This window comes from Ciona intestinalis, chromosome 8 (assembly GCF_000224145.3).
Source record: "Ciona intestinalis chromosome 8, KH, whole genome shotgun sequence".
Lineage (NCBI taxonomy): Eukaryota > Metazoa > Chordata > Ascidiacea > Phlebobranchia > Cionidae > Ciona > Ciona intestinalis.
Window position 1 is genome coordinate 5,498,369 of NC_020173.2, and position 12,092 is coordinate 5,510,460.

The window sequence follows — 12,092 nt, forward strand, 5'->3', positions numbered from 1 at the left end:
TGAACCCATGATGGGGCTTTTACCCAGACGTCAATGCGCCCTCATCTGCCAGGGTTTTGGGCCCAAAACTCATCAATGATGTCACCGATGTCGAACCCCATGATGTCACCCATGTCCAACCCCATGACTCCTATGGGGTCTAATCCTATGATGTCCCCTATGGGCGGGGCCCCAGGAATGACCCACACAAAGATGATGTCACCATGGGTTCACAAAACCCCATTAACCCCCAAAGTGCCCCAACTTCTGCCCTGTCAAATATGTCCAATGGTACAGGTAACAACTTGTCCATTTCTTTTTTTAAACTATATTTTTTTACTCTTGTTTAGAATGATGCAGTGTTACTTCATCATATTTGTTTATGATGAAATTTAAACAATAAATTTTATTTTTGTAGATTTTGTTACTTTTCACTTTAGTTTAGTGCTGCAATTTTGACCAGCATTCTATTTTCTTCTTTTGAAAGTTTATTGTAGATAAATTACAGCTTTCAACCAAGTGGCTCCAAATCATGGGGTTTCCAAGAGGTTAATAATCTATTAGGTTTTCGTTTACAATGTAAAAACACACATTAAAGTGTATGTTAGATTTAGGAACCATTGGCTTCATATCATACAATCTGCTTTGTAGTTGGTGTATGCAGATACATGTTGGATATTTTGTGCTAAAGGTGTCCCGTCTTATCCAGCAGTACTATATAGAAAAAGTCTGCTGTCAATATAAAGGCCCTAGAAACCCCAGACTGAATATCATACAATATGCTTTGTAGTTGGTGTATGCAAATACCTGCTTGCTATTTGCAGCTTCTCACGCCAACAAAACTGCTTCCAATAAACCCAACACGTGGTCAAACATGAAGGGAGTTGACATTAGTCTCGATACTTTAGGAAAGTCAAAACCAAAACTGGTTCAACCGTCAATGAATCAGTTACAAGGTTGGGAAGACAAACCAATTGCATGCTACTCCTTATCTGTTATAAATGACCCCATGTGTGTTCGTTTAATTTTAATGTTATCACGGAATATAGTAAGGTTTTACCTGTTTTAATAAAGAATTTTAAAATCACAGTTTTCTAAGGTTTTTATGATTTTAAATGGTTTTTATTGTATTTTTATAAAATAGGCGTTTGTAGAATGCTTTTACTTAAGCGATGTCACCCATTTTGTAGAATTTTGCTAAAGTAGGTAGAATGTGTACTATATATATCAACATCCAGTTATTCAGCTATGGATTATTTTATATAATATTTCCATAATTCATTATTAAAATGTTTTATTTTTATGTTTTAATGGTATTATAATAAAAAACTACGTAATTTGTGCATGTTTTATTAAAACATATTGTTTTTCTATATTTTTGCATGGTTATTTTGTGCATGCTCCCCTTTACCCTTCTCAAATCCTTTTGTTATTTCAACCAGGAGGTTATAATCAACCACAACAAATGCCTATAAACACTGCAATGGCAGGAATGAACATAAACCAACCCAATATGATGTCACAACAACAACCCAATATGATGTCACAACAACCCAATATGATGTCACAAACACAACCAAATATGATGTCACAACAACAAATGATGATGATGCAACAACAGAAAATGATGATGTCAGGTAAACAGAATTTTTCGCATTTTTAAATTACTCTGTTTTACCGTTAACAATTTTTTTTAAAATGATAATGTCATTAACAGGTAATCGGAGTTTTGTCATTTAATGCTTGCAATTTCAACTGTATTTCATATATTTGACCAGAAGTGGTTGAAGCTATTTAACAAACCTAAAACTTGCCAATTTTAATTTAAAAAATTTCAAACTAATATATATCTTCACCGAGTATCTTAAGATCCAATTACTTGAACCTAAAGTTCTTTGTTGTTTCAGGTATGGGGAGTGGTTACGGTATGCAGATGGGCATGGCAGGGTCAGGGGGTATGGGGCAACAAGGCATGCGACCTATGGGTAATAACTCTATGTACCCGATGAACAATATGACAGGGGTGCAACAGCAGCCTTACGGAGGGTTCATGAAGTAAATTTACCCCCAAATACCCTTTCACTAGTTGCCTTCTATAGTGGATTCTGTTTTCACAACCAAACAAGAAGCAATGTATATACGACACCACAGCAAGAACTTTCCTTGTATACAATATTGCTGTTAGCCATTTTCATAAAAAGTGATGCCATTTTAAAATCTTATATCTAATTTTGCTGCACATATATAGGATTTGGTCATCACTGCTAGTTATAAAGCTAATACAATAAAACGTTACCAATATTTGCAAAGGTACGTCAACTTTTATTATGTACAGAAATATCAATATATCACTCCAGTAAAAAAATACGAAGTTACATTATTAAACCAATGCAATATATAGTAGGGTGGGGAAGATGGGACACCTTTTTATTCCATTTTCTCGTCCCATTTGGTAGCAAACAAAAAACATTCAAAGAATTATAAAACCGTATTCTCACGACTCCTATAGACAATTGTTAATTGTTTAAAACATGATTAGGATACTTGGATATTATGTGCTAAAGGTGTCCTGTCTTCCCCCACCCTACTAAATCATACGAACTGTAAACCCAAGGTCAAAATACCAAATATGCATATTCATAGCAAAAAGAAACTGCATTTTGTCCCAAAAATATTTGAATAAAACCCATAGTGTAATTTCATTATTTCGAATACTTTAATTTGTTTAGTATTTATGCTGTTGTACTTAGATGCATCGCCTTTTACTAGATTTATTTGTTGAATTATCACTAGTGTGTGTGTTATATGTATACTTAATTGTGTAGTTTCAATACGTTTCGAAAGTCCGTCTTAATTGTGGTGTTTTTTGGTCAAATTTCTTTTTAAATTTAACTTTAATGTCTTTAACCAATTAATTTAGACCAAAAAAACTGTTTTTAGCCAATTATTAACTGTACAAAAGTCCTATTTTGAGCTCAACAGTTTTTACTGGTTCAAGTGCTCATCATATTGCTGACCTACCTGTTTTAATTGATATAGTAGGGTGGTGGAAAGATGGGGCACCTTTTCATTCTATTTTCACATCTTATTTGGTAGTTAACAAAGAACATTCAAAGAATTATAAACCGTATCCTCACGACTCCTATAGGCCGTTTTTATTGTTTAAAACACGATCAGGATATTTGGACTTATGTTCTAAAGGTGTCCAATCTTCCCCACCCTACTATATATATATGAACTAAATACCCAATGTCACTTTGTAGTTTACTTGGTGGCTGGTTTTATCATAATCTTCTTGTGTATATTTGTCTATTTTACACCAATCGCTATGTAATTATATTAACACTATATTAAAGCAGGAATAAACTACAGGTGTGGGATTTCTAGTGTATTGACAATTTCTCACAGGCAAAGTTGTTCCAAATTGTATATGCACATTCTATTCTATATGTGTAAGGTCTTACAGTGTGGCACCCTTTAGGGCTGGGGATTTAGATTACAGTTAGTCCATTACCCCAACATTGTATATGCAGATTCTATTTTCATATGAGTGAGGTCTTACAGTGTTGCACGCTTTAGGGCTGGGGATTTAGATTACAGTTAGTCCATTACCCCAACATTGCACATGCAGATTCTAATTTTATATGGGTGAGGTCTTACAGTGTGGCATGCCATGGGGCCGAGGATTTAGATTAGAGTTAGGATTTAGATTGGAGAGTTACACCAAAACAAACAAAGTTATATCTGCCCATATCTTTTTGGGATAGGATTTTATAGCACTACTAGTTCTGATATGAACAATAAAACAACATAAACATTACAGTCGGATAGCATTTTGATTATATCAGTAGACTAGTATTTCAAGTATGTATATATTAATATATATATATATTACATAGTGTTAGATATTATTTCGTCCCCGGTTTTATGGCAGGGAATTACCCTTTCACAAAACACCCACCACATTTTTGAATGTTTGTTAATACAACAAATAAAAGTCCGCATCAGTCTTATACTCTAATAAAAACATATATTAGGCAGATTTTATGTTGAAATTATGTCAAACACAAATCTATCTCAACTAGCAGCGGATTTAATGCAAGATGAACTTCAAAGGTACGTGTTTGTCTAGTTATAATTAAGTCTTAATGGTAACCGTGTATACCAAGCAAGGTCCTAAAATAACTAAGATTCATGTGCTTAAGTTCTCAGGGTTTACCAGTAGATCATATTTTAAGTGGTGAACTGTAATTTGACTTTGGTGTTATATTTTTTGGTTGGCGTTTTTTTACAGACAATTTGGTAATTCCACACTAGCAAGATACATATAGTGGCGTGGGGAAAAATGGGACACCTTTTCACTATTTTTTTCAACCCCTTTGGTAGTAAACAAAGAACATTCAAAGAATTATAAAGCCATAACTTCACTCCTAGATAGACTGCTGTTAATTGTTTAAAACACAAACGAGATATTTGGATATTATTTGATTAAAGGTGTCCTGTCTTGTGCCATAGTACTATATATACATTTACAATACATTACGACTTTTTTAGAGAAAATTTGCCGTTGGAGATCTTTCAAGAACTATCCAATGTTATATCTGATTGGGTCAACTATGATGGCCAATCCAACAGTGAAGTGGATGAATTAACAAATTGCTTTCGAGTTTTGAGGAATAGTTGTGTTAATGGTGCAAGGAATCAAAATGAAATTATGTAAGTTTTTAATAAAAGTTATTATTTAAAAAAATATTTTGACATTTTAGGTGCAGTTACTTCTAACTTGTTAGGTTTATTCTCTGCTGTAATGTATGTTGATAATAATACCTGGTTACCAACATTTTTGTAAATATTATATAATGTTGGATGCATTTACTACTTCAAGTGTTTAAAGTTTTGTTTTATAATCAAACACTTTACATTATAGGAAGTTATCCATAGTAAGCAAGACAGTTCAAGTTCTGGAGAAACTATCTGAGCAAAATACTTCAACTCATCATACAGGTAATATGAGTTTAAGGAATAAAAAATTCCCCCAAACAGACAATCACCCACAAAGTTACATTCGTGGTAACTCGTAAGTGGGCACGAGGGGTATGAAACAGAACACCCGTGTTATAACAACTGTTGTTTTCTGGCCATGTGAGGATAAAGCAAGTTTGATTAATTTATTCAACTGGGTTTTGATCTGTTTTAAATTTAAATAAATCTTTATTAAATTGTTTGCAGTTCTTCTTTGTGGGAATCAATTTCTTGGTAATTTAATTGCTGGGAATTTGCTGAATCAGCAGAAATTGTGGAAAATCATCTTTCCTTCATATTTAAAGTAAATATTAATTTTTATTCTGAATGTATTTTGTTGCTTGTAAAAAAAAACCTTTTTGTTGTCTGCTAAACAGTAACCCATGTAACCAATAACTACCAACCTGTACTTTCCCCAACCTAATCCGTAACATACTGAAGGATTCTTCACAAGGGCCTTAATTTTTAAGAACTACACAGCTGCACAATACTATTTAAAATAGATTAAATAACTTTAAAATATTTAAAAGTAGATATATTTAAAAAATGAAATATTACCTTTAACCCATTCTCATAGATCGATTCTCAAGGTGGATTCTCCTAAAGTATTATCAGCTGTTGTAATGACAGTTTATAACTGCATTGGAAGTACTGAGTGTTTTGTTGATGAAATATTTCAAGATGAATCTCCAACCAACATAGCAATTTCTATCATTGAAAAGTTACCTGCAGTTCATGACCAGGACTGGGTGTGAGTGGTTTTTAATGTTATTTTATTTAAAAACTTTTGTTTATAGAAAAAAAATGTAAGTGAAAAAATATTTATCTCAAAATAGGTCATATTATTCTTATATTATTGCTTGTTCTCTAAATAACTTTATTGGGGGTTTAAAGTAGTTTAAATAGTTTTTGTAATTTCTCAATTAACACTAAAATACTGGGTTAGAGTAATGGGCCAACTGTGACTTAATTCCAGATACCAACTATGTTCCGCCATAAGCCTTAACCATATAGAATAAAAAGATTAAATGTACATATGTTTTTCCCAACTTTTTATTGATATCTTTTTATTGACATATTTTTCCACCCTAAACACTTTATTGTCCCCAACAGGATTCTCTGCATCACTGAGCATTTCTTGAAGTCTGAAGAATTTCTTCCATTAATATTTAACTATGGAAGTATCTCTTGCAAGTTCGTGGCAATTTTAAATTTAATGTTTTTTACAATGGTAGTGATGTAATAAGACATTTTATTCTCAAATCGTATTTTATTTTTATTTCACTTGATTTTTTACACAATAGTTTCTAAATAACTTTTTTTTACATGGCCTAATATTTTTTACATATATATATAATATTTTTTTCACATTTTTTTTCTATAGTTTTGCATTCTTGTTGCTCAGGTGTTCTACCCTTGACGTACTCAGCCAATATTTTGAAACAGGAGATTCCATACCACCAACTCACACCGCAACATGCTTATGGAACCAATTTGCAAAGGATTGCCAAGACATTACTGCAATGCAAGACCACACAAACCAGGCAAATAATTTCAAGTCAAATATAAGTCAGGGTTTGAGGTCTAATGCTGTCACCAATGTGCCTCCCTGGGCAAGACAAATAACGACAATTGCTCCAACCCAGTGCTTCAAAAAAAAAATCCTTTCAAAAATAATCACCTACAAAGTATCATACTTGGTAACTGGTAAGCTGGTACAAGGTGTATAAAACAGAACACCTGCCTTATAACAAGTAACAACTGTTATTTTCCGGCGGCACGATAGTTTGTACTAAATAAATTACAAACAAACAATAAAAAATGTGACATTAACATTCAGTTTCTTCGTACAGACAGCTATGGTCACTACTAAGCTTCTACATACTTTGTGCATGGCTACTTCTAGTAGTGCGGAGGCAAGGAAAAGTTTATCCAGTTGTTGTGCTGTGGAAGTTGTTGTCGGTAAATATGTCATTGTATTTTTTGTAGTTAAATTGCTAGAGTAATAGTTATATAACTTATGCATTACTTATATTTCTTGTGTCATTTCATTAAGTGCAATATTAAAATAATTAAAATCTTTTAAAAATTATGTATAGCATGATGCTTAGGATAAAAAGTGCATGAAAAACTAAAAATGAAAACCAAAGACTAGGTTTTTTATAAGTTATTTTACTTTTACATTTTGAAGTATGTCACCATTCAGTAATCAAATCACTATTTGTATTAAATAAGTTTTGAACTATTTTATCCCAATTCATGTTAAAAATATTGTTGTTTTACTGTTACTTCCTTCTTTACACTTATAAAATCTTTATTACCGTAACCGAAAAGATAAAAAAGTCATTTCTTCATAGACATTCTCCGTCGTGTTGTCATGGCTGGCAAACTGGATAAAGCAAGCGTATTCGCTCCTGCTGAAAAAGCTTCACCGGGAGCTGGCGCTAAAGAGCAATGTAGTCCCGTAGCTGGCTTCAAACGAGATCTTGTTCGTGTTATCGGCAACTTATGTTACAGGAATCCGCCGTTGCAAAATAAGGTAAAAATATAAAGCCTTTTGACTAATAAAATATCTCTGTTTTCTAGTTTGTTGGCGTGTTTTCTAATTCAGTCGCTACCATATATTACGTTATTAAGCCAGGTTTGGGCTTCAGTACCTTGTTAATCCTAAAACACTCTACCTCGTATATAAACACGCGAGGGTTGGCACTAAGTTGCAAAACCGTGTATATTAAAGTTTAATAGCTTCCTTCATATTTAACAGCCTTAAAAAATGAAAAATCATCCATTTTCTTCCGTTTCCCCAAATTTGAATGGGAAATGATAATACCCCTCCCCCTGTGCCGTGAGCATCTATATGTGTACAATCCATCACCACTACAATGCATCGTTAGGACGCGATTTTAACTCTTCCGCATCGGGAAGAGGCCTAGTGACGATGGCGCGATTGTTTTTATGTAGTTCCGTATAAACCCATATTTCATCGTACTGTTTGCATACTTATACCGGCTAATTAGTACACGAGAAGGAAATTTCTTCCCACTTCCGCTGACTTGCAGTAAACAATACGGAGTACACAAGCGAGGCATAACACGACTTAGTATATAGCGTTTTTACAGTCCATTTATAACGTTATGCACTGTGATAGTACAGAATCTATTTAAAATAAGAGACTGACAATGCCATTTAGGCGAAATAAATATATTTTATTACAATTGGTTGGACTTGATTTTTGTCTGTTACGTTTTCGTAGCACCAGATTCTTGTAACAGTTAAACAATAAATTGTTATTCTATAACTGTATCCATACTTTCAATTAAATCTCATAGGATACTGCTTGTGAAACTGGATACTTCCGAAAACTCACTCATTTATCCGGTTTAAGCCGGTCTATACCGGTTTGCGTCTTCTTTCCCAGATAGTATACGATGCTTCGCACGCCAAACAGCTTCGGTTAAATTTAAACGCATAGAATAAGCCATTACGTTTTTACATCAATAATCAATACAATTTTATCATTCTGGATGTTAAATGTAACTTTTTATATTCCCCGCTCTTAGCTATAATGTTAAAGACTATCATAACTAATACATTACCCGCCATCACTTTAAATGGCCATAAACACGTTAAAATTATATGGGGCGAAACCATCACTTATAATATCGCCGGAATTTCCTTGCATGGCCAATATATCATTCATCAGTTGAATAGTCGCTGTACAGGTCGTTAGACACTAGACGTCCGGTAGTTGTTTTCCCACTGTTGTACAGAAGCACCTGTGACTCATTCTAACCAACACGTAACACATATGACGGCACGCACGGTGCTATATAGGCGGCTGTTTTCTGTGTTGTACCTGAGTAACGTGCGACTGTTAGGCATGCTTGTACAGTCTTTAATACTTTATAGAAGAATGTTACTTTGCCCGTATAGTGTTCTTAACTTCGGCGGTTTCTTTGCGGTAGTTAGACTACATTTGCATGTCCAAATGTATATTTGCATAAGCGTAACAGTGTATGCATAACGCATAAATGCGTGGGTTTGCATAGGGAAGTAGATAGGTATAGGTGTTACATTGTTAGTAATTTTAGTTTTTATATCGCATATTGCTGCTAAAATACTCGCAGGGCCTACTATTAGTTACGTTTATTGTTTGTTAATATTCGAAAAAGAAAATTTTGATTGACGTTTCACTTAGAGTGATCTTATTTGATGCCTGTTGACTGACTGCTGTTATCATTATTGTCTCTTAATCAATATAGCTTGAGTAGTGCTTAACATATGCATCCTTTCTCGCATCCTGTATTGCCAATATCGCAGCTGGAAAGCCCTTCGTTGGGATTTCTGCATAGTTGCTTGACAAGAAACCACGTTTCATGCAAGCTGTTAAATCACGTCAGAATGCATCAGCCTCTTTCAGTTTCGGTCGTGTTTTCGTAACCGCGTAGGAATATTTGCCGGATAGTTTTTCATCGCAACTGTACAATAAGTGACTCGTAAGCAGGCACGAGGTGCATGAAACAAAACCCCGTGTTTAACGCGAGGATAAAGTAAGAAGTTACTGTAAAATACGTACAGCTTAGTTTCGCGCTTTAAAACAAAACGCCAGCAGAGTTTAAAAGTAGGTAAAGTCGCATAGGGGAATCTTGGCTTAGAGTTTTGCATCCGATCTGTACAATACCTACAGCTTTTCGCGTTTCAAACCAAATACCAGAAGAGCTTGTAGCGGGACCAACGTATCACAGCGAAGGCTTGGCGACTGTAGCATAACACGGATAGTGTTTGCTACTTTCACCAAGATCAGCGCTGTCTTGTCAAAGCAACCCTGCTATTTAGCGCCAACCGTTGTGTATATAGTTTTTACTAGTGTGTATATGCGGAAAGGTATTAGTCAACAGTTAAAATGCGATTTCAGTCTGCACTATTCTATTCTTATATAATCAGGTAAAAACTGGAATATTACTTCTTCCTGAGTTTTTGTTGTTGTTGTTTTTTGTTTTATTTTCTACCCTTTAACATTTATACCTTGGTTTTTATAGAAAACTATTTAAACTTTTCGCTTTTGTAAAGTATGTAGTACTTTTTTACTAATTTTTCAGTTTATGCTCTTAAAAATTCATGCTGTTTACTTCTTACAGGTTCGTGAACTGGAAGGTCTTCCGTTAATCCTGGACAGCTGTAATATTGACGACAATAATCCATGTATCCTTTGATGGGGTAAGATGGGTCACGTAGTGGAGTAAGATGGGTCGCATAGTGGGGTAAGATGGGTCGCATAGTGGGGTAAGATGGGTCGCATAGTGGGGTAAGATGGGTCGCATAGTGGGGTAAGATGGATCGCATAGTGGGGTAAGATGGGTCGCATAGTGGGGTAAGATGGGTCGCATATAGTGGGGTAAGATGGGTCGCATAGTGGGGTAAGATGGGTCGCATAGTGGGGTAAGATGGGTCGCATAGTGGGGTAAGATGGGTCGCATAGTGGGGTAAGATGGGTCGCATATTGGGGTAAGATGGCTTCGCATAGTGGGGTAAGATGGCTTCGCATAGTGGGGTAAGATGGGTCGCATAGTGGGGTGTTTGCTAGTCCTATTCTATTCTATGTGTGTGAGGTCGTGTGTTACGTCACTGAGAGCTATACATCACGTGTCAATATGCATTGTTTTTGTTGCATGGCATTTTGTGGTCTAAGCTAGTCATAGCACGATCGTCGGACGCTGCAGGAAAGTGTCTGAATCATAAATAAGCCCACAACGTCTACAACCATGTTAATTTACCACCAACAATCAACATGCGAAAATACCATAATATAACTTCAGTTTCTCCCCGAAAAAAAATACCGTCAAATACATTCATGCTAGAAAACACGATTTTCTGTCGGAAAACTAGACAAATATAAATTTAACTGCATTAAAATTTCAGGAAGTTTATAAATATATACGTTTACCTCAATTAAAAGCGTGATTCCGATACCGTGGTAGAGTGGGGGAGACGGGACATCTTTAGCGCATAATATCCAAATATCCTGATCGTGTCTTCCCTCACCCTACTATATATCACTTTAACCGATAATAACTTGTTTTTTTACTGAAATACCAATCCAATCACGTGGCATTTGCGGCTTTACCACGTATTGGCATTTTCAATCTCGCCTTCCCAGGAATTTCGGGTTCTAGTGTATTTTTCTCTTCTGTCGTTCCCTTATCGCTTTGAGACGGCTTAGAATAAACTGTTAAACGGAACTTGATAGTTTGAATTGAAAACTGTCTCGTCTGTCGCCACTCCCGTCTATACGTAATAAATAAAAAAATCCCCAAAACACGAGGTGTATGAACACCCGTTTTATAACGATTTTCGCTTCCCGGTCACGTGATAATAAACAAGTTTCATTCATTTATAAAAAAATAGGAATAATGTAGTGTTTGAAAAACAGTGGCCTAAAATACTGGTATAGTGCAAAAACTATTTTGTACTTCTGTTTGTTAAACCTATTTTTAGATTTTCATATATGAATTACCTTAACAACGGTTCGTGCAGTTATCAGGCAATGGGCTGTGTTTACCATCCGCAATCTGTGTGAAAATAACGCAGAAAATCAGGTACGGAAATATAGGTTATGACGTTTAATTGCCCCTGTGTTCTGTCATAACAGTCACTTCCAAATATGGCAATTCTCTTTTTTTCTAAGTGTAGATTTTATTTTTATGTAAAGTTTATCTCTACATATATTCTTACATGATAAAATAGGTGTTAAAAATAAATCATAAAATAAAAATTAATACTTTTTTAATTTTAAAATATTTTCCACAAAACTGAGTTACTTTTTTTCAGGCAATTCTGTCGCGTCTTGAGCGCCACTCAGTGGTAGAAAATCCCATCTTCCAAAACTCCGGGCTTGAGGTCGTGGAGTCGGATGATGGACACCTGTCAATCAAACCTAGCACGTGACACCTATGCTAAAGAAATCACGACCTTTGTGGAATTTTAAACCGTATTTTAATTGGTTGCATTGCATCAGAATAAAATTGTTGGTCATTATCGCTTTTACGTTTGTGGGAAATAAAACTGCACAAATAAACTAAAACGAAAAAAAA

The 12,092-nt window shown here is 34.8% G+C and overlaps 2 protein-coding genes and 1 non-coding gene across 3 annotated transcripts; all 3 read left to right on the forward strand.

Moving 5' to 3' along the window:
- The first annotated feature begins 6 nt into the window (after positions 1 to 6).
- On the forward strand, positions 7 to 3,359 carry LOC100185628. The gene is made up of 4 exons (XM_002128390.4): positions 7 to 276; positions 804 to 935; positions 1,422 to 1,616; positions 1,887 to 3,359. The coding sequence occupies exons 1-4, from the start codon at positions 204 to 206 to the stop codon at positions 2,036 to 2,038; spliced, it is 552 nt and encodes a 183-aa protein (XP_002128426.3). The 5' UTR covers positions 7 to 203; the 3' UTR covers positions 2,039 to 3,359.
- Positions 3,360 to 3,915: 556 nt separating this feature from the next.
- Positions 3,916 to 12,092, forward strand: LOC100175439 (ataxin-10-like). The gene is made up of 12 exons (XM_002122871.4): positions 3,916 to 4,095; positions 4,534 to 4,695; positions 4,907 to 4,983; positions 5,209 to 5,305; positions 5,579 to 5,752; positions 6,115 to 6,195; positions 6,407 to 6,545; positions 6,855 to 6,963; positions 7,359 to 7,540; positions 10,140 to 10,203; positions 11,536 to 11,597; positions 11,830 to 12,092. The coding sequence occupies exons 1-12, from the start codon at positions 4,037 to 4,039 to the stop codon at positions 11,944 to 11,946; spliced, it is 1,323 nt and encodes a 440-aa protein (XP_002122907.2). The 5' UTR covers positions 3,916 to 4,036; the 3' UTR covers positions 11,947 to 12,092.
- On the forward strand, positions 9,751 to 9,803 carry mir4057 (microRNA 4057). The gene has a single exon (NR_034450.1). It is a non-coding gene; the product is annotated as a microRNA 4057 (primary transcript).

Bases quoted from the DNA above. Each gene is read 5' to 3' on its own strand.
- LOC100185628 (XM_002128390.4), top strand. From the start codon at position 204: ATGGGTTCACAAAACCCCATTAACCCCCAAAGTGCCCCAACTTCTGCC. The intron at 277-803 runs GTAACAACTTGT...TGCTATTTGCAG, and splicing joins AAATATGTCCAATGGTACAG to CTTCTCACGCCAACAAAACT. The intron at 936-1,421 runs GTTGGGAAGACA...TATTTCAACCAG, and splicing joins GTCAATGAATCAGTTACAAG to GAGGTTATAATCAACCACAA.
- LOC100175439 (XM_002122871.4), top strand. From the start codon at position 4,037: ATGTCAAACACAAATCTATCTCAACTAGCAGCGGATTTAATGCAAGAT. The intron at 5,306-5,578 runs GTAAATATTAAT...CCATTCTCATAG, and splicing joins ATCTTTCCTTCATATTTAAA to ATCGATTCTCAAGGTGGATT. The intron at 6,546-6,854 runs GCAAATAATTTC...TTCTTCGTACAG, and splicing joins TGCAAGACCACACAAACCAG to ACAGCTATGGTCACTACTAA.